The sequence below is a fragment of the Phalacrocorax carbo genome, chromosome 15 (assembly GCF_963921805.1).
Source record: "Phalacrocorax carbo chromosome 15, bPhaCar2.1, whole genome shotgun sequence".
Classification (NCBI taxonomy): Eukaryota; Metazoa; Chordata; class Aves; order Suliformes; family Phalacrocoracidae; genus Phalacrocorax; species Phalacrocorax carbo.
In genome coordinates, this window is record NC_087527.1 from 6,392,294 (window position 1) to 6,415,015 (window position 22,722).

Below are 22,722 nucleotides of genomic sequence, written 5' to 3' on the forward strand. Positions count from 1 at the left end.
TTCAACCTGACTGTCCAAAATAACAATTTATTATCTTACATTGATCTTTTCAATGTGAATAGTTTTTTCAAAATATACATAGAAAAAACTTTAAATAACCTAATGACTAATTAGTTATGCATTTGTAAATGATGCTACACAACAGCAAAGAATAATCATGGACACATAAGGAATTATCAATCACTGTATCAGATCACTGGAACAGATTTATTCAGACTTACTGAAGGGGAAGAAAAGACCTCAGCCAGTCTTTCCCAGAAGACTTTATCAGAGAAACGTTTTGTCGTCATACATACAGAAAGTTAGAGTCTGGACTATTTTGTACCAAGGCAAAAATCAAGTTTAGGGGTCTGAGGAACCTGTATGCAGGATGTGGGGCTGGAAATCTTCCTCTCTCTCAGTATTGTCCAGAAACAGCTCTGCACCTTTTAAACTTAAAGAAAAAAGAAGTTATGTTTTAGAAATTACTAGCATTTTATGCTTGCTGTGTACTGTAATAACCAAAGTTATCTGAACTTCCCGACCACTTTTGTATTTTTCTTGGTATATATGTCCAATGGGTTAAATATTCAATAGGTATTAGAGCAAAAAATAGTAATGACACTAAAGCTTAATAAGATTTATTTTTATGTGGTTTTTGAAAATATTTGATAACTTTTCACTCACTCTCTCTATTTTTCTCTTACAGGAACCCTGATGGAGATGTCAGCCCATGGTGCTACATTGCAGAGCATGAGGATGGAATTTATTGGAAATACTGTGAGATTCCATCCTGCCGAAGTAAGAGCACCATGCAATTTTTTTAGGCCTGCATCTCTGTTGAATGGAGATTAGCAGTTATACAACAGTGGGTAGTGATTTTCAAACAGAAACTAGGATAAGGCCAATCAGCTTATTTTCATTTGCAGACTAAGCAGTATTTTAAACGGGTCTCTAGCATTAATGACAAGCTTACTGAATCATTCCTCCATTTCTATCCCTTTCATCTCACCTCAGAATTACTGGATTATATTATTTACAAATACTACCAGACAAAGAATCACTCAGAACTTATGAAGAACTGCTAGTTTTTTGAATGCATAGAAGTATGTCACTCATTTATTAAAATCTAGAGAACAAAAATCAATAGGACATTTTAAAATTTTTTACAAGGTAAGTATGTGACCATCATTTGCAATTAGCTTGTAAAATGGATGGCATTAGTTTAGTGTGTGTAAAACATCATACACAGAATTGCTTGGAAGAAATAAAGACAGTATGAGAGGGCCTAAGAAAAAGGTGGCTATTTGTTAGGTGTATGGGAGCTCTGGGCTAGAATTTTGTTCCTTGCAGGTGCATATGCTTAACATTGCTGTGAAACCACAAACTGGACTTTGGTCGATTTTTTAAAATGCATAATTCACAAGCTCTTCACCTGAAGCTTCCTTTCAGTATTTGGTATTTTTAATGTATTATAGTATTTACCTTGTCAAAAGTGTGGCGGTTTTGTCATGATTTGTGTCATTATGTTCCAAAATTTTCACTCCTGAATGCTCCAGGATAAAATCCGAAGAATCACATTCTTTAAAATATGCCTAAATATTAAAAAGATATTCCAGTTTTGCATGTTAAGAAGCAACCATCACTACATACATTATTGTCTAATCATTAATGTCTTTGCTTGCTTTCCTAACTTCTGTGCAAGTACTCTCTATTTCTAAGGGATAACTTATGTATATACTGTTAGGCATGAGAGCAGTTCTCCTTACGTAAGCATACTTTTGATTGGAAGAAGTACATTTCTTACTCAAAGTTAAGAAAACAACCAAACAAAGAAAAATGGATCTAAAGTTATTTTTTTACTTTGTCCACAGTTTTCTTTTTTTATGTATGTGAGTGAGTGATTCACAACTTCAAGCTAGGCAAACAAATACATAAGTGTGACCATAAGTCGGGTGACTTTCACCTAGACTTAAATACAGGTTAAGGAGTCTAATTTAAATCATACAAAATTGTTCAACACTCTGCTACTCATTGTTCAGAGGCCATCTTACTCTTATTTTTCTAATATACCAGGTCCTATTTAGGAAACATGACCCTCCTAATTAAGAAATTTATCTTGGTCTAAAATGAAAGAATTTGCATTTTCTTTAAAGACCACAGATGTTAACAAATTCTCTGGATATGGCACCAGTAAAAAAGCTGAAAGGCAAATTCTCTCCACTCCATTTGTTCTACACAAAGGATCCTTTTAAAACCAGCCTCACTCATTTTCTCTGTGGTGGGGAGCAGAGGATTTAAACTTGGACACTTACTTGCACAGATAATCCAGACTTATATTTACAAAATGTCCTTTTGACCAGTAGCAGCTGCTTCAAGCATTGCACTGAAACTGGATACTAGAAAAAGGAATTGCAGCAATTTAGAACAAACTGTACATTGCAAGCCCATCCAACTCTTAATACAAACCTCATGGTTTATGAAGCTGCGTAAGTAAAAAAAAACTTTTATTCTTTACCAGATTTTCTGTTTTCAGTAAGTATGATGCTAAATCATAGGGCCATCAAAACTGACTTGGGAAGGGCATAATACAAAACTGAGTTTTGTGATAGACAAATAAAGCAATTGTGTAAAGAAATCCTATTTGAATTTTTTTAGAGAAGTCAAAAAAATTCTTAGTTAAGCTTCTTTTCCATAGTTGTATTTACTACTAGAAAAGACAGGTATCTCGAGCATAATTTACCTATAAACTATACCCAAATAATACCACTGCAGTGCCAACAACATGAAGCATCTTGATTCCCTAGAGATTTGCATGCAATGATTCACTGTAACGATAATTAAGAATCTACAGTTAAAAATTTTTCATTATGATGATGATTTCACATTATTATATTATGTGTCTTGTTCACTAATATTTATACAAAACACTAAATGCTTTATTCAGAAATGTGTTCTGGCATTCTGCATGTGTAAACACGCTATACAGAATTTAGCAATGTTAGATGAGGACGGATGGGCATAATCACTGAAGACAGTGGTAGTTACCCCAGTAGGAGCTTAGTCTCTCCTTTTTCTCCTCTCCTCTTCTTAATGGCTTGTCTGCTAAGCAGACTGGAATGGACATAAAACAAAAGGCAAGAAGGCAGCTCTGAGTCCTGAGAGAACATGTGCGTCTCACATGGAGAATTCAGAACTCAATGCTTTACATGGTTTGTTTGCAATGTTGCAGCTATTCCTGACTTCTTTTGTTCTCTTTGTTAATGAGGTTAGGTTGAAAATCAAAGAAAATAACAACTTACACTCCCAAAAGGTAAAAGAAAGAAAGGTTTGCTGTCCCACTTAATTGCATCTCCATGTTTATGGCCCACATGAGTCTATTGCCAGAAACAGTTTTCATTACTGGAATCATATCTCCTGTGCGCATATATGTCATGTAATAAATTTATTTATTACTGAAATATTGATGAAGTGTTAAATGGCATAGCCAGGTAAGTTATACAGAGCTGTACTGATCGCTCTGTCAGATTTTAACACAAGAACAGAGTAGCTCACACAATTTGAGACAGTATACTGGTGCATCCTACCATTGCAAAAAGCTAGGAGGTTCTTGAAAGACAGCTAGATGAGCATAGCTGGAACATGGTTTTGAGCTCAAAAGCATTAATTCCATGTTTTAATACGTGTGCCTTAACATGCAATATGCAGAAGCTCTGGTGTTTGCCAGGACCTCATTATGTCAGATGCTGCTTAAAAGAAAAATAGCATGCTTGCACAGAAGAGGTGACCTTTCAAGCACAACAGAACAAATAGCTACAAACAGGTGAAGACAATGTACAGTAAGACATCACTGATCATCATGAATAGTAATCACAGAGCATTGTCTACCTCATTTTTGCAAAGCTTCTCTAGTAGGCTAAATGTTAAGAGGAAATTAAGGCAAAAGATTATGTTGGAAAATTTTAAAGGTCAGAGTAACTAAACAGTCACTACCTATCTAGAAATACTTTTGATTTGTCATTGCTTTATATATTGAGGCACATATACATAGATATATAGAGTTTTGTATATACACATATGGTTGTAGGATACCCCAGATTGGAAGGGACCTCAGGCCATCACCCAGTCCAACCTCCTGCTCAAAGCAGGGCCAGCTCTGAGATCAGACCAAGTTATTCAGTTTGTCAGATAAGACCAAGTTTATCCAGCCAGGCCATGACAACCTCCAGGGACACAGAGTGCACTCCCTCTCTGGGCCCTTGTTCCCGTGCTTGACTGCCAGCATGGTGAACAGACTTTTCCTTCTATCCAGTCTGAACATCTCCTGTTTCAATTTAAGCTCCTTACCTTCTGTCCAGAATGCATCACTGTGACGACACTGGCTCCGTCGTCGTGACAACCTCCATGTAGGCATTGCAAAGGTGCCCCGAAGCCTTCTCTTCTGCAGGCTGGACGAGCCCCAGTCCTTCAGCCTCTTCTCACAGGGGAAGTGCTGCAGCCCTCTGAGCATCTTGGCTCTCTGCTGAACTTGCTTCAGTCAGTCAATGTCTTGTTCTGGGGGCCCCAAAACTGGACATAGTAGTCTTGATGTGGTCCTAACAAGTGCTGAGTAGAGGAACAATCACTTCCCTTGATCTCTGACTGTGCTTATCTTAATACAGGCCTGTTGGCCTTCCTTGCTGACCTGCACAGTCCTGGCTCATGTTCAGCTCCCTGTCTATAAGAACCTCCACAGCCTTTTCTTCAGCGCTGCTCCACATACATAAATGTACACTGTCTTGTTTTAGTTTTATGGTGAGTGGCTTCCTATGCATACATCCCAATTCAGTTTAATGTAGTATGAATGAGGAGACTATTATTCTAATATACTAAAAATACTATTGAAAAAAAGCAGTGATTTGTGATCATAGAATCATAGACTGGTTTGTGTTGGAAGGGACCTTAAAGATCATCTAGTTCCAACACCCCGCCATAGGCAGGGGCACCTTCCACCACACCAGGTTGCACAAAGCCCAGTGCAACCTGGTCTTGAACACTTCCAGGGATGGGGAAGTGTTCCATCCACAACTTCTCCGGGCAACCTGTTCCAGTGTCTCATCACCCTCAGAATGAAGAATTTCTTCCTTATATGTAATCTAAATCTACCCCTTTCAGTTTAAAGCCATCACCCCTTGGCCTATCACTACCTGCCCTTGTAAAAAGAAGTCCCTCTCCAGCTTTTTTGTAGACCCCCTTCAGGTACTGGAAGGCTGCTATAAGGTCTTCCATGAGCCTTCTCTTCTCCAGGCTGAACAACCACAACTCTCTCAGCCTGTCCTCGTAGGAGAGGTGCTCCAGCCCTCTGATCATCTTTGTGGCCCTCCTCTGGACTCACTCCAACAGGTCCATGTCCTTCTTATGTTGGGGACCCCAGAGCTGAATGCGGTGCTCCAGGTGGGATCCCATGAGAGCAGAGTAGAGGGGGAGAATCTCCTCCCTCAACCAGCTGGTCATGCTTCTTCTGATGCAGCCCAGGGTATGGTTGGCTTTCTGGGCTGCGAGCGCACATCACTGTGGATCTGATAAAAAAACAGTGTTTGCCAATGAGATCTTCTCCAACTGAGATTACAAATTATCTCCCCTCTAATATTACACTTATATATGTACTCCGATTACCCTTCAGCAGCAACTCACTGGAGTCTCAGGTTTAGGATCAGCCATAGGAAGAACTGGCATATCAAAAATCATATATGCATGTACAGGAGCCTCTTTTTGTGTGTGTGTTGTCCCAGTTCAGAAGAGCATTTAATCATATATGTGATATGGAACTACTAAAGTGCTTTTAGCTGAACGTATATCCTTGGGCTTACGTAGTTTGTTGATTTGATATCAAATTAATTTGAAGAGCTGGGCACTGGCATGGAAATTACTGTTCACTATTGGGCTAGATTGATGCTTTTCCTGTTTCTTCCCAATCACATGACACTAATTTTGTTTGCTAGATACGAAACAGTTAAAATAATGCTGGGACACCAAAGAAACTAATTAGCTTTAGGCTGTACCCAAAGAGTATGCTTGATTCAGTTACAAAATGTAAGAAGTTTTCAAATTACTCAGTCTGGTTTCTTAGCATGGAACATACTGAAGTCGTAATCTTCTAGAGAAAAGGTTGAAGGGTCTCACCAATAAAGCTACTTTTAAAAACCCAACTTATATAATATGTGTTTTTAGGAAATCCCGGGTCTCCTAGGAAAATGACTAGGTTGGTTAACTAGGAGGCTTTTTCAAGGCAGTGAAATCATGCACCGTGCAAAAAATGGAGCTCTGTGAGATTTATCTGCCCAGCTGTACTCAGCTGGAGTGGGGCTGCAAATGGGGATTTCCAAAGGTATGTTAACTCAGGCTGTAACTTGAAGTCTCAGTACTTATACGTCTGTTGCTGCAGGGCATATCAAAGCCATAACTCCATGCAAGCATTTATAATTGAAATTGTATCATTCTTGGAAATCAAAATTATTTTATGAACAATATTTGAAGCAACAGTATCTAATTGCTCAAAAAATATACATACTTGAATTTTCTTCCCAACTTCATTAATTCTTCTTTATAATACTGTAATCATCCTCCTTAAGAGTATAATCATATACATGCCAGTATATTTGCTGGTCACTAATAGATATGCTCAAAATAAGGAAGCAACATAGGCTAAGTCTGGGAGCAAGTTCTCAGACAGACATATTAACAGTTCCAGATGTCAGGATGATTCAGATTTTAACGGTAAGCTTACATCATTTTACATGCTCAGTATATAATACTCCAAAGGAATTGGGATGAGACCATCTTTGTTAGAATTAGACAAATAGAAGTTCTGAGTTCAAGGCATTATTTCAAGGCAGATGGACATGTGTAAGAAATCACAGAAATGGGCCTTCCAGAATCCAATGAAGCGATACTTCCAGGACTACTGTGCAAGACTGCTCAGTACAAAAAGCATCATTGCATTCCTATTGTATTTATGTGAAAGTACAATAATATAGAAGCAGTTTACTAACACACAAGTTATCTGATAGAGAAAAGGGCCACCTGTACAAGAGACAGCTAGTTCAAAAGCAGCACCAAAACAGCTAATCCACATGCTATCAGAGGCTACAAAACCCCAAACTCAGTGTTCCCTCCCCCCCCAGAAAAACCCAAACAAACAAACCAACAACTATTGGTAAGTCAAAAATCTGAAACAGTGCTGTGCCACAAAATGTGAGGAAGAGAGAGTTGGGTTTACTGGGTAATGAAATAACAAATGATTGAATAAGTAAAACTCATACAGTTCTCTGACTGCATCACGTTTTTACAGAGCTGTGGAGGTTAGTTGGACAAAAAATAATCCTTGTCAATCTGGCACAGGGATAAATATTATTTGACCACAGGGCTGGTAATAGATTTAATTTCAAGTATGTGAGCAGATATGACAAGTAGGCAAGGGATAATTTTATGCCATTAGCACAGCACTGTATTGTGCCCCACATTGTCTCTCTAGTAGTCTTGGCTAAATTCCAGTGCTTTGATGAAAAGTGCAAAAATAAAACAAAACACAGAGGACAAAGTATGCACTGAAGGGGGAAAACTCTTTCTTACCTCCTGTAGTGACCAAGGAGCCTTGAAATGTTGCATTAATACAGTATAAATAATGTTTCTTTAAAAGAGTAATATTGCTCACTTTGAATCTTTTTGTACATACCATAAAATATGATACTTTGCATTCATATCAGAATTTGAGTTTTAAATAATAGGAAACTCCCCTATACGAGTATATAGTCCTTCCCATAAAACTTGCCAAACTCCATCCTGAAACAGTTTAGGTTCACTTCCTGAAATATCCTGTTTAGAAAACATCCAGAACTTTGTTGTTTTGAAGATCAGACAGAAATCACATTGTTTGATTTACATTGTTAGAATATGCACGATCACAGTCAAAAAAACACACAAAACCTCTAAACCCATTTAGCCTTTTTTTAAATCTCTATCAGGAGAAATGAACGAGGTATTTATCTTGTCTGTATTACTGCAGCTTACAGAAATCAACTACAGCGTATTGCCGGTGTATTGCTAAGAAGATACGATGCTATTTCACCACCTGTAATTTGTCCTTGGGCATGTTTGGAAAATTTGACAAGGAGCTGGCATAGAGTAGCATTTCCCATATTGCAAAATCAAGACAAGAACATATAGAGAGCCGCTTAGTAGCCAGGTAGTGCATAGAGTGGTCTGTGTCTTGGGTGTTTCCAGGCACACCTTTAGAATGACTGTTGTCTCTTATTCTTGCCAGTGCCGGGGAATCTAGGGTGTTACAAGGACCATGGAGAGCCACCACCTTTGACTGGCACCAGTGAGACCTCCAATAAACTTACTATCCAAACATGCATCAGTTCCTGCCGAAGTCAACAATTTAAGGTGATTTCTCTGACATACATTTACAAAATGTTTTCAAAGACAAAAGAAGGCAATATGCCTAGAGCTCTCTGTCATATTTCTCCCCCTGCACTTTTTTTTAACCTTTAGGAGATCTAAGGTCTCACTCCCACTCCAGGGGACCTAGCCTTTTCTCTGCATCCAGATCAATCTGGGCAAATGACCAATTAATAATGCCAGGATGCCAGGAGAAAGTATGCTTGCTTACTGCAGTTACGAGTGATAGGGTGCCCTAACTGCCCTCCCTTCCATCTTTCTCGCTTAAGTAGCATCCTGACAGCTCAAACAAAAACAGTTTGTGGTGGGACTTCTGACCTCTGACTAATCATACTTCTCCAAAACACACTATTCTGCTGCCAGCTTTCTTGCTCATAAAACCTCATGCTGTCACTCCTTTAAATATTATCCCTCGCTTCCTTATGCCTCTTTGTTGTCAAAGTTTGCAGGAATGGAATCAGGTTATGCTTGTTTCTGTGGAAATAATCCTGACTACTGGAGATATGGGGAGGCAGCCAGTACGGAATGCAACAGTGTTTGCTTTGGAGACCATACTCAGCCTTGCGGTGGGGATGGCAGAGTCATTCTTTTTGACAGTAAGTATTGAAACAGGCTCAGTTTTTCCCAAAGGAGAGGCCTCAAATGTTCAGCAAATTAGGGAAAAGGGTTTAAATGCAATGAGAACTGTCGTGCACAAAACAGCAAAACACCTAAATTCAGTACAAAGTAAAGCTACTTTCCATTTTTGCATAAAATTCACATCCACTAATAATGTGAAATATCTTTTCCAAGAAACGATGCCTGCTCAGGCAACTGACTCATGCTCCAGAGATTGTCTCTTACTTCCCCACAGATGGTCCTAACTCAGCTATCACAAACAGCTTGTCATTGAAAGACTCCTTCAAAGCTGATTTTACCAGAGTGTAGATATATGATTAAGTGAGGCACCTGAAATAAAATTTCAATCTACACCAACTTGGGTTGTTTTTGTTAAACTAGATGAGACTTGCTATAACCCAGTTAACACAACCCAAGGCAAAGTAGTAGAACTGGGGCAGGGAAGGAGTGAACCACAGAAGTACAAACATGTCAGGTTGCTATTATGACCATCGCTGATTTAATAATTTCATATACATAGAAATCCTCCTTCTACTCTTCTTTTCCGTGTACATACCAGTGCCAGCTGTGTAACTTCACAGGTTGATGGTATGAGTACCCGGTTGTCTGGCTGCAGTACAGGCTCCCAGTATAGGTGGGAGTACTGGAAAAGTTCACAGTATGCACTGACAAATTGTTGCTTCTCAGATCTTGACTGTCTCTGATGTAGAAGCTACCTTTTAAGTCAAGTTATAAACTTTCTGGAACTAAAAGCAGCATCATTTTCCACCTTCTGAACACACAATCAAGCTTCCCATCTCCTTACTCTAAAACTCTGGTTCCCAGCTAGCAAGACAGAAAGACATTTCAGTTGAGACAGGAATTAGTCACTCTGCCCACTTCCAAATTCTCCCCAATATATGAAAAGAAGCACCGGAGCTGCATGTTGCTTTCAATGTTGAGATAGCATGTAGCTTCACACTGCAGCATCCTCTGCTTCCTTCTGCTCTTGGCCTCCCAAATCCTCGATGGGTAAAGACTTCCTTTGTAGCTTTCCTTTTCTGGAATGACCGAGGGCTCAGTAAGATGTTACCCTGAGGACCTGCGCTGTCTTTTCTAGTTAACAGCAAGGGAGAGCGCTATGGCCAGGTAAGAGAGGTCATACTAGTAACGGCCACCTGTTTTCTTTTGCGGATGAGCAACACCTGCTCCCCTCATTCCTCTTCTCTGGATTATGTCATGCCCAGAACCTTCACCCCTCATCCCCCGACACATGCGCACCCCCACCCCCTTAACCTTATGTATTTATGTGCTACTATCATGGCCTAAAGCTGTAGCGTTCAGACCTGCAACACAGAACTCTGCCAGCTCTAGAAGGATATGAGAGAGGGAAAGCATTTCCATTCCATACGGGGCAATGCTGTATTTCGTTAGGCGTCTATGGAGCACTAGTCATTGGCATTCTTGGTTACTACTGCTGGTGTGAAGAACATCTTGTGATTCAGCAATTACAAACAGCACAGCCAAATGTAACAATACCAATGAGCCATTTGCAAAGAGGAAATTTGTTATCTCGATGACAAATTTCAATTCTATCAATTCTATCTCTTCTATCTATTCAAACAATTCTATCCAATTAAATCACCAGCTCTTAGCATGGTGTGAGCGCCAAACACAAATTCCTCTATGGGGCTTAGTACCTCCGTGGGGTCTTTCACATTCTTTCTATTCTTCTTTCATACTCTTTCCGTTCCTCTGTAAGGCCTTTCACAGTGCAGCACTGAAGTGTGAGGTTTTTCAGGCTATGATCAGGCCTTGCCCCAGAAGAAGAGAGAAATGTTTTCACATGATTTTTCTGGCAGACAAATGCTACTTCATGTTCTCATTCCCCCAGGTCCCTTTTAATTTGTATTTATTAAAGCTCTTTTTCAGAGGCCTGTGAAAATTGAGACACTTCAAAACACTTCACTTCCTTTATTTCCATTCTCAGAGGCCTCTGTTACAGGGCTTTAATGAAGCTCTCAGAGAAAATAATTCTACTTTGATTCTTCAGTCCTTCAGCCTATGAAATGGGGGAGTGATAACTCTGATCCAACAGTTTTGTCATGAAATACATATATAATGTGTGTATTTATATATATAATATATATAATTTTATATATATAATATATAATATTGTGTATTTAGGGAATATATATAAAATATATATATGTATGCATATATACCTATATACATTTTTAAAATTACATATGTGTATATATAGGTATGCATCAAGTCAGTTGGCTGGCATTTGAGTTTCCCTCTGCATTCATTGGTAAATAAATTTGCACTGGGAATCTGGATAGTTGTCAAGGAATATAAAGATTTACTGGGTGTGTACTTGTTATGAATATAAAAGGTAGCGACAAACGTAAAAGATTTTCTTTAGACTTCATAACAGGATCTTTTTCAAGTTACTTAGTGAAGGTAAGGTGAAACATTAATTGGACAAGATCAAAAGACAGGATGCTTAAAAAGCACACGTAGATGGCCACAAGTGTGATTAAGGGATTACAGCATCATTCATATAAGACAGGCCGAGAGATCTTGGATTGTTTATCCTTAAGAAAAGAAGGCTCAGGGGGAATCTTTTTGATTTCTATAAATAACTGATGGAAGGGTATAAAGATGAAGCCAGACGCTACTCGGTGTTATCTAGTGAATAGACAAGAGGCAACAGACACAAACTGAAATACAGGAAAATCCATGTCTCCTGCTTTGAGGGAAGGATTGTACTAAACAATCTACAGGGGTCCCTTCCAACCTTAGCTATTCTGTGAAGATTTGGGGTTTTTAAGTTTGATAAGGCTGTGGAGGGATTTCAGTGGTTCAACAGTGAGAGTTACGGTCACTAATCCACTTGCCTGCCTGATAGGGATGGAATACAAGTCCCTTAATCAGTGATTTAGCTTTCATCCTGTTCCTGCAGGGGTGTGGGAATGGGTACGTGGTTACATACAAGGACAAAGGACAGTTGCAGTATTCAAGATTGTTACATAGGTCTCAGAGGAATGAGAGAACGAGTGTATCGCAAGCTAATGCCATGTAAGAACTGTGCTGCCAGTGCTGTGGAAGCTAAAAAATACCAACCTGAGAGACAGTGCATCCTGCTGGGTAGCAAGTCTGTACCTGCAACCATGTTTGAGTATTAGAACCTACAGAGTGCTAAAACTGTGTGTAATGAATGTATAACCATTTCCTTTATTTTCTTTCATTTTTCATTTTTCTCCCTCTCCTCTTCTTTTCACAGCCCATATTGGTGCCTGTGGAGGGAATTACACTTCTGCTACAGCTGTGATCTATTCCCCAGATTTTCCTGACACGTACGGCACAGGCAAGGTCTGCTACTGGACCATACAAGTTCCAGGAGCATCTCGAATCCACTTCAACTTTGCTCTTTTTGAAATCAAAGATGCTACAGATATGGTGGAATTGCTGGATGGCTATACCTATCATGTTATAGCTCGTTTTAATGGCAAGAACCGGCCTCCCCACACCTTTAACATCTCTTTGGATTTTGTTATTTTGTACTTCTTCTCAGATGAAATCAATCAGGCCCAGGGATTTGCTATCAGATACAGAGGTGAGAGGCTAACTTTGCTGTTGCTACCTTTCAATGAGCCATTAAAGCATTTAATTCACACGGGAGATTTCTGAAGTGGCAAAAGAGCAAATATTTTAACTCTCATGTCTATAGGTGTTTCATCTATCTTGTTGCCACTGCTCAGGGGCAAAAAAATTCCCTAGAATTTCTCTCCGTTTGGAAGACTGCAGTCAGCTATGTCATAAATAGCAAAATTTAAATTCTCAAAAATTCAATCCTATATATATCCGCCTTTCAAACAGATTGGAAAATGGCAAAGCTGAAACAAAACAAAAAACCAGTAGTCCGTCTGCATCTTGGTTCATCTTGGCTCTTTCAACAGTCTGTTCCACTCAGATCGAAAGTCATCAGGAGAAAACATTTTAGTCCTTGAGTTGTAGCTACTGATATGATGAACAATTAGCTTCCAGAAAAATTCTAAGAACACCAACTTGGTGAAGTAGAGGCTTTTTCTGACATCAAACATAATTTGATTACTAGACTCTCTAAGTAAACCAGAGAGCAGCACATGTCTGTTTAGAAGCACAAATTAAAGTCAGTTACACATGTTGAGAAACTGTTATTGTAATCATACTCTTGTGTTTTCAGCTGTGAAGGACAATGTGCATCAAAACAAGACTCCAGTGAATCAAACCCTTTCAGAGAAGACGAATGAACAAGCAAATCTCAGCATCAATGCAGCCCGGTCTTCAAAGATACTTTATGTCATCACAACCAGCCCAAGTCATCCCAGTAGCTCCATGCCTGGTAATTTTACAAGAAAAATGTGGAAACAGGAAAAGCATTTTGCCAAGGCACAATCTAGAGTCACTGTTTCCTTTGCCTCCTCCTCCACATTATGTGACCCACTGTGCCTCTTCCTAAGAGATGAATTTTCATTTAGTCTAATTACCACTAACTGTGCTGCTCTCATTACTTTTCAAAACTCACTTCTCAGCATAAATCAGTTAGAAATAGCGTGAAGATGATGAGTGCTTGAGAATGAAAGCACATCAGAATAAGATGTGAGTCAGCGTGGCCTCCTTACTAGAATTGCTTTAGTGACCAGTGCATACCGTAGAGGTGGCAAAAGGTGCTGAAAAAAGAGCAAGCTTTTGTACAATCTGGAAGAGCCTGAATGCAATCCAGTTTTCCTAATTCACACAAGCTACAGCAATAATACAAAGAGGGCTAGACAAGAATGAAGCAAGTTAACGGGTGCACAGGGATGTCACTGAGAACTGTCATGTGCCTAGAACTCACCTTCAAGACAACCCTTCATTCAGGAAATTGATGAGTTGTAAATAATTGAAGACTGGAAATGCATTCTTGGTCTCTCCTATCTTTAAACTACCCTGGGCATCTGCTTTTACATATCGTTGAAGCTGGGCCTCAGTCACACTATGGACACTCTAATAGTCCTGTAGTCCTGAAGCTGTCTGCATTCCAAACCTGAAGCGTAAGAACATGACTGCACGTGAACTGCACATACCCAGACTAAACAGGCTGCAGAACATGCCTAGGATTCTGGGCAGACATTCTGGTACTAGGCCCAGGCTAGTGCCTGCGTTACACAGCTACATTTAGGCTGCCTAGTGTTAAACTAGCTTGGGCCTACAGACCTAAGATAAAACTGGACCCTTGGATTCTAAGCAGTTAAGAAAATAGTGTTACAATCATCATGAAGAATCAATGCTTTGAGGAAGGGGCATTGGGTGGGAGAGAACTTATGCTTCCTTGTTTTGCTCCTTTGAGCTTCAGGATTTCTGAAGGTGATGGCCTTTATTCAGTTGTTCTCATAATTCAAGATCCTTGCAAGGCTGTTTAGTGTGCTAAATATGTCAGAGTTACATTCTAGTGCCATCCCTTTTCCTCTCTCAACACGCTGTAGCCTCCCACTGCAAGATTATGGAAGTCCAAATGAAAAGGTGACCTAATAATTTAGAAATCAGCTCCCCTCGAGCCCCAGTCTCTTAAATAGTTCAAATGTTACAGTGCATCAAGCTGTTCTATGAGTCCTGCTTGACTTGCTGGTACAACCACAACTAAATTGAAACATAAATACAATGACCCTTCAGTGTAAGGTAATAAAACAGCAGGCCACAAATACTGATCACCTATCTTAGTAGACTCTAGAAAGGAAAAAAACCCCATACTTGGTGATTGCCTGCATAATTACTGATATAAAACTAGGCCATCTCCTTGCAAACATACAGTTACTACTTGTAGCATATATTCTAGTATGTTGTTTAGTCTGCTAAAAGTTTTCCTCCGAGTGAGTTTTGATTCCTTTCCTAGATACTAGTTAGATAATTTTACTGGTATATGCTTTGGATTTTCCCAGCTTTCAATTTTATAGGGAGCAGTCCTGCATGGAACTGAGAGCTACCCAGTTTCTGCCAGCCTTTGCAGAAAATACTTAAAGGTTTAAGGCATCTTCAAATTAGAGTTTTGAATAAAGCATCAGAAGGTTATGTGTTTCTTTTGTGCAACAGTCTTACCTTAAAAATTGTAAGTGAATGTACTGAGCTCCTCTCCCCTCCCCTCTCCCCTCCTTTTTTACAGAGTGGACAATATATAGTCTCACAGCACTGCTCATCCTAAGCGTTACAGCCATACTGGCAAAGGTATTTCTCCACATAACCATGAGGTGAGTATGGAGCAAAACTGTCCCTGGAGAACTGACATCTCACCTCTGTACCAAACCTGGTACGCTTCATTTCTTTGTCTTCTGATACTGTCAGACTGGTCATATTCAAAACCAAGTTATATATTACATATTTGTATCCTCATCAAAGATACTAAATAGGCACATTTTTAACTTCCCTGTCTGTTACAATAGCATTTGCTGCTAGAATATCGCTTTTGGTCTTGACAAGATTTGTGTTTTAAGAAACAAAAAGATTCCTCATACTGAGTGATGTTATATAGTAAAGAGGAAAATGTAATCAGACATCTAGCATTGGTGGGAAGAGGTCAAATTATGATAATACTTTTGGGGAAAAAAATTAAAACCTCATCCCAGATGGGGGAACTGGGGAAAAAAGATATAGATGATAGACTAGTTAATATATAGATATATAGATATAGATATAGACTAGTTAATACTTACTTTCTTTTACTGAAATATTGAAAGTGGTTCAAAAAAGCATCACCAAAATGAGAATTTGTATTATGGTGTAACACTTAACCAGTATACATTTTTTTGCCTGTTAAAAACAACATAATTTTATTACTGTATTTCTCTACACTTATACCAAGTAATTTGTGTCCTCTAGATGGACACTCATTGAATGATGGGTGAGTTATCAACAAATCATAAATGTTGAATATTGTATTTACTTACCACAAACAGGCTTAAATATACAAGGAAATCAATTTATCTTAAAAACAGGTAGCAATAGAATAGGTACAGACTTCTTCGCTTAACATCACTGCTTTCATTAGGGTAGCAACTATTCTAGCAACAGAATGCCTAACGTTTCATTTGGTCAAGAAACAACCGACAAACACTCCAAAAACCTACGTACCTGTGCAGCAGGTAGAAAGAAAAGGTGTCACAGATGTAGCGGAAGCTGCTTGCGTTACCAGTGTCACAGTAACGCAGACATACTAATAATAGCAGCTTCCCAAGCACCTTAACTCTTAAGGTGAATTAACACTTATTTCCTAGATCCCATCAGATACCATCTGCAACCGAAACAGAAGATTCCAGTGAGGTTACTGCTGCTGGCGAGATCTGGACTATATTTTACGAGCCATCCACATCGATATCCATTTTCAAGAAAAAGCTTCGAAGTCAACAAGATGACTGCAACCCGCTAGTGGGAAACTGAGGTGGCTTTTATTTTACAAGTATCGATCTTCTTAAAATCCAGGTGACTTGGGAATAATCCTTTTTTTTCTCCCAATCTCCTACTTGTTTTCCAAAAAGTCCATTTCCAAAGGCCTTTGAGTGACTTTTTCCTATCTGCTGTTCCCTTGGGCATACTAATGAAAACAGATTTAAATGAGGCAACAGTTTTGAAATACCTGGTGCTCATCAGATCCGTAGTGCCGCTAATTACTGCCTTTAAATCAATGCACTTAAAAAACATGTATAAACCTGTTAAATTCAAAATGTCCTGTACCCCTGCCAGAAGTAATTGAATGGGCATCTGCAGGTTGAGGGCTTCTTGTGTCCTACTTATGTGTGCCACTGTATTAGGCTACTTTAGTCCCTTTATTCTTAAGGCTGAAGACAGAGGTAGATACCGATAACCTGTTCAGCTGCCGCAGCAACCAGAGTTTGTTGGCCTTAATTTAAACAAGTCTAATTGGTACTATACAGTGAAGTGGGAGTCAAAGCCTTCGAGAAGCTATCAGCCTGGTTGCCCAGGGCTCTGCTGTTTCTACATATTCTGTTTCTACAAGCAGAGATGTAACAATAAAGATCAAATCAAATTCAGGACACAAACACTCGGGAGTTTCAGCTGCAAATGTGTGTTTCGATGGAGGAATGCTCACCAGGTCAAGGTCTGCACAAGCAGTGAAGATTTTTAAACTATGTCGGCCCATCATTCACCAATGATTATGATAATTTTGTTCATATTCACAGTGATCCTTTAAAAAACTACTGTACTCCAGTCTGAAGTTCTGCATTCATTCTGGATGTAAGCTTAGGCCTTCTTAAAGTATTGTCCTAGGAAATTGTAAATCCACAGAGGTTTTAAACAGTGAGGCTGACTAACACAAATTCTTACTCTTTAAAGATACTGATCTTAGCAGCCTAAACTACTCACAAAGCTGACGCCTGCTATCAACAACTCACCTATGCCAGGCTGTGCACCTGAACACATACCTAACAGTTGCCTTGATACTTATCTGTGAGAAGAAAGCGTCTCGCTGCCTGCAAAATTAAAACTGAACTGCATTTTTATGATTAATGCCCTTAATTGTCAAAGAACTAAAACATCAGTGGGGATCTGATCTGTAAAATAATTTCTCTTGGATTGCAACAGATAGCATTAACTATTTTTTCTCTTTGGTAGAAAATCTGTCCACCCACAATGCTCAGACTTCTCATCCCACCACCAGGGATCAACAGTGAGTCTTTCAGCCTCAGCAAGTCCAGACCAGCAAGATATTTAGGAAACACTGACAATGCGGAAGTCATATAAATTGACTGGGAAAGTTTACTGAGTGAGCAGCTCCTCAAACTAAGTTAGAGGAAATTCGTTGAGAGCCATTAAAGTACAGTAATTCTAATTAAGACAAAAGGACTAAATATCAGTTTAAACATACACCAATGGTCTGTGTATACCAGACCTGCAATCAGAGAACAACTATTAAAGGCATCTGCAGAAGATAACTAAGAAAAGTAAGAGAATTGTCCCTGAATTTAAATTCATTATAGTATTTGCTGTTCTGTTTTTAACATAGAACTCCCTCCCCTTCATGAAGTCTATAGATTTCCCTGAAAAATAGGGCATCTAAGAATTAAACAATTAAATACTGTGCCTTACTCGCCATTGTAGATCTAGTCTTTTACCTGAATTGAATGCATTCCAGCTCCATTTGTGTACCACAGATGAGTGCCAGAGACAGCTGGCACAATAAATGAACAGAACAGAACACTACCACAATAAATGCTTAATAGAAACAAGACTTTACTAAGCCAGCAATTACAGAATTGCTTATATCAAAAACAGAATATCATGGGAACATCTAGTATTTTCTTGCATGAGCTGCTGGAAAGAATACAGGAAAAGATAATTACAGTATCACCTAAAATCAAGACAGGACGAGATGTAAAATATGCTGGTTATCTCTTACGTGTCATCAGGTTGGACCAAAAAACATTATCTGTTTCAGACCCAGCAAAACTTTTTAAACTGCCTTTTTAACAGTCAAGTTTTGCACCATGCTGTGTAGGGAAAGAGTCTACCTCACAGATTTGTAGCAAAACAAACAAGTTCGCTTCCTAAGCGTGCTTAATATGGTTCACTGATGGAAAACCAAGAGGAGACAGTAAGCAGGTAAAGCTAGATCCTTGAGTTATGAGCAGATTGTGATGAAGCATTTTTGCTTGCCTTATCAAATGTTCCTGAGCAGTTAAACATATACAGTCAAAGGGACATTCACAAAGCAGTTAGCTAATGCTGATAAACTGAAAAAACATCAGGAGCACCCTATGACTGATTTCTGCCTACTGCAGAAGGAAAAAATACAGACCTGTTAAGCTCCTTTTCTTCAGTAAATAATTTAATTTCACTACAAAATTAGAGAAAGCCCATTACAAAGAACAACAAAAAAATGACTGATGCTACTAATGCAAAATTTAGGGAATTTAGAAACTGAGATTTTGCATCGGTCCCTTAGCTCCTCAACTCTTTTTTGAATAATAATATCAGATTTCATGGGCCTGTCTCAGGGAATATTTATCCAATTTCTGCACAAAAGACCCATAAAAACAGCAGTTATAGCAGATTAACTGGCCGTGGCAACAATGAACATGACTAAGCATAAGGTATTGGACAGTGCACAGGTAAACAGACTGATGAAAGTGTAGAGGAGATTGTTATGTTCCCCCCAAATCGTTTAGATTTCCCGATTCTAGATACCGCTGATACTAGGAAACAGAGCAATAGATAGAAATGCATGGACAGGGTCCCTTAAATAGCACTTCTATACAGGCCTGAGACCATAAAGAGCAGGTAGATCTTTGCTGTGATTAATATTTGATTATTTCATTTGTGGTATGGACACTCACACTCCTAGTACAAAAACTTCAGTGATATGGTGGTATGTGGCCAACATATATGGTGTCCATTAACGTAGCACTTTATGATCTTTGCTATAAGGGTTTGGAGAGAAAGAAGAAAAGTCTGACATGCACAACTGTTGTAATCCCACATGATTCAGCATACAGAAACGCCCCAACGACACTAGCAGCTGAGTGCCGACAGCTGGAGGGCACGGACACCTCAGGATGTTAGAGTTTATAGCATTTTCTTCAACAAATTGAAAATACCTGCGGAAGAAGCATTTGTTTGGCATTGATCTGAACGGCCCTCTGACCTCCTACCTAGCAGTTCCCTCAACAGGCTGGACAGGCTGCAAATGTGACATTGGCCACGGTTTTAGAAGCAACTGTTTTGACATCAAAACCATCATGAGGAGCTGCCTCCTCATATACACACATTCCAGCCCCTGCTCTGGCCCCCTCTTCACTCTGTTGTGTTGGTATGACCGGCTGTGTGGTGGTGCAATAAACTGACCAGGTTAAAAATTACCATCGCTTTTTCTTCCCTGAGTTACTTTTAACAGAGATGAGTTCTCCGATCTTGTATATTGGGCGGTTGGACAGAGAGGTGAGCTGACAGAGCTACGTGGTCAATAAGCCATAGGAAAATGAGAGCCATCTGCCCCAGAAGCAGGGGCAGCGAGCGCTTGCGCGGGCGCTGCCAGCCCAGCAACGTGCGAGACTGACGCCTTACTTTCTGCAGCGCGTCGGTTACAGTAGCCTGCCCTGTATGTGGCACTCAGGTGGAAGGGGGCCAGCGGGACAAGCGGCCTCCCTAATTCAAAATCTACATTTAAAACTAGTTTAGTTTGCTGACTGAATGATTTTATATGTACTTTTGTCTTAATATTGTTATGTTGGGGGGAAATAGAGACTGTGTTATTTAAAAATGTGTGATATGCCATCATAGTAATATATATATTTATATATGTATAGGAAATGCCATTATTTAATACAGCGTATTATGCTTGTATCTTGCTAACATTTTATAGGAAGAAAAGATGTTAGTTTACACTCTGAGAAAAATAAATTTTCTATACACTGTAACCATAGAAAAATATCAAAGATAATTCATTGGTATGTATATGATAGAACACCAAGAAGAAGGCAACTCAGACTCAGTTTTGTGGCAGAATAGATGCTGATGAAACAACTGCTTTAAGATGCACTTTCCTCCTTTGAATCTCATTTCTAGCTTGTAATTGTATCGGGCTGTTCTTCAGATTCTGCAAATTCACGTGCCTGTACTCTCAGGACCATTTTAACATCAAACGTGTCATCTGCTGTTTTGATCAAGCATTAACATCGTCTTTTTTAGGGCTTGTTTCTGCTAGATTTTCTACAGCCAGTACAGTGCTGAGGAGGTTTATCACATTGCTCACACAGACAACCCAGTGCTATTGCAGAATTACAGTCTCTGTATCCCAAGCTCCCCTGGCAATAGTATAAATGGGAGATTTTTACTAATAGCCGTGGAAACTGTCCTGAATCTGCAGCCTGTATGACTACAGGCCAAACACGTCAGCAGACACTTGGCTGCCACTGAATGAGCATGACTAGCTATTCCAGTTTCATCTTCTGCTTAATAAGCCTTCTCAGGCAGTGGGAAGGCCTGCCAACAGATTTTTCTAGTGCACCACTTTGCCTAAAGGAAGGGTGAACTACAAAAACAACTCCTGACAAATACTTGTCCAACCAGTTCTTAATACCTTGCAGCAATGCAATTTCGCAATCTTCCAGTGAAATAGTCCAGTGATAGTTTCACCTGAATATTATTCTAGACATTTATGAACCACCTTCTCATTCTGCTACCTTGAGATCTTGAGAGTGAAAAATATAATTGCCTTCAGACCATACCATTTTTTCTGTAACAACACCCCCCCCACATCGACACACATACATTTCATGCAGCTCACACTTTCTCAACTTTACCGAGCACCTCTGCTTTGGGATGAAATTAGGCATTCTGAATTTCAGTCTCAAGACAACTTACTGTAAATCCAAAGGCTATCACATGAACCAAATAAGACTGACAAGAAAACAGAATAAATCAAACTGGAAATGACTCACCAGTGAAATACGTGCTGTGTTTATACATGGTCATCCTGCATTCAGCAAATGGCTGTAAGTAATAATTATAAATTATAAAAAAATAAATACAGTGAATTTCTGCAGGAGGAGTTCAGTTAGCATTGCTAATGTGTAGACAAGCATTGAATAAAGGAGGCAGAAACTGCAGCAGTTCACCAGCAGATTACAGCAGGATTGGCCGCTGTGGAGGTTAGAAGAGAATATTTGAGCTGAAAATGCTGAGAATGATTACACAGGGAAAATATGTTATTGCTCCAAGAAGCAATTTCTGAGGTAACACCAAATTTAAGTTTTCGGTTTGCATGTTTTCAAACTGTTAGAAGTAACTGTAACGATTCTGCAGTGTTTTCTCTACAAATTGCAGCAACACGTAATGCTGTTTTCACTTTCTTGTGATTCATCTTTTCTTCCACGAATTCCTCCTCCTGACCAAAGAGTGCTACGCTCTCTCACAGAAATCTTCAGCTACGTTTAGGTAAATGTCTGAATACCAGTGGCAGATACCAAAATTGTCTCCAGCTTTTCATGTCAGGACTGAAACTCTCTTTCTTTTAGAAACACTACTGTCACAGGGGGTTGGCCCCCCCTTACACAGGGGAGGCCACTCTGCCCTCCTTTCTTGCCATTCAGGTTATGAGACTCCTCTTACACTTCTGTTTATTCTGGAAACTCTTGTCTGGTTTGGTTTTTTTTCTGTTGTTTCCTGAGCAACAGTTTCATTCCCCATGAGGGAAATGTATTCTTTGCTCTGAAAGAGACACTTTTCTATGAAGCATTTAAGTCCCAGGAGCACGGTGCTTCCATTGCAAGATAAAATATCTGGTTTCAGGTATGCTGTTTTCTCCCTGGCCAAAGACTTAGGCCAGGCTGGCCCCACACGGTATGAACACAGCCGTCCTTTTAAGGACACTTTTCTCTTCACACTACACAAGTAACAAGCAATGTTACCTAACAGCTGTCATAGGATTTGGCAGATGCACCCAATATTGCCACAGCAAAAATGAGATAGTGTTACAGAAACGCCAAGTGTTACCATAATGCACAAGCTCATTAAGAATTGCCTGCTCCTGCTTTTTGCCACAGGAAGGATCCATGCAGGTTTATAGTGCCCACAGGACTCTCATTTTGCCACAGATTTGTTCCTTGAATATTGAACCTCATCAGTGAAAAGAACCTCTCCTTGCCAAATATCAAAATATTCACCATT

General features: G+C 39.4%; 1 protein-coding gene across 2 annotated transcripts in view; it reads left to right on the forward strand.

The window, feature by feature from the left end:
• KREMEN1 (kringle containing transmembrane protein 1) overlaps positions 1-20,960 on the forward strand; it is a 36,639-nt gene extending 15,679 nt beyond the window's left edge. Inside the window, exons 3-10 of one of the 2 annotated variants that reach the window (XM_064466391.1) lie at positions 689-780; positions 8,282-8,406; positions 8,864-9,017; positions 12,308-12,640; positions 13,250-13,408; positions 15,206-15,290; positions 16,314-16,518; positions 19,483-20,960. In XM_064466391.1, the coding sequence (XP_064322461.1) occupies positions 689-780; positions 8,282-8,406; positions 8,864-9,017; positions 12,308-12,640; positions 13,250-13,408; positions 15,206-15,290; positions 16,314-16,476 (1,111 nt within the window). In that variant the 3' untranslated portion in view covers positions 16,477-16,518; positions 19,483-20,960. The remainder of the gene's footprint in view (positions 1-688; positions 781-8,281; positions 8,407-8,863; positions 9,018-12,307; positions 12,641-13,249; positions 13,409-15,205; positions 15,291-16,313; positions 16,519-19,482) is intronic. The other variant, XM_064466392.1, reaches the window with a different exon arrangement.
• The last annotated feature ends 1,762 nt before the right edge of the window (positions 20,961-22,722 follow it).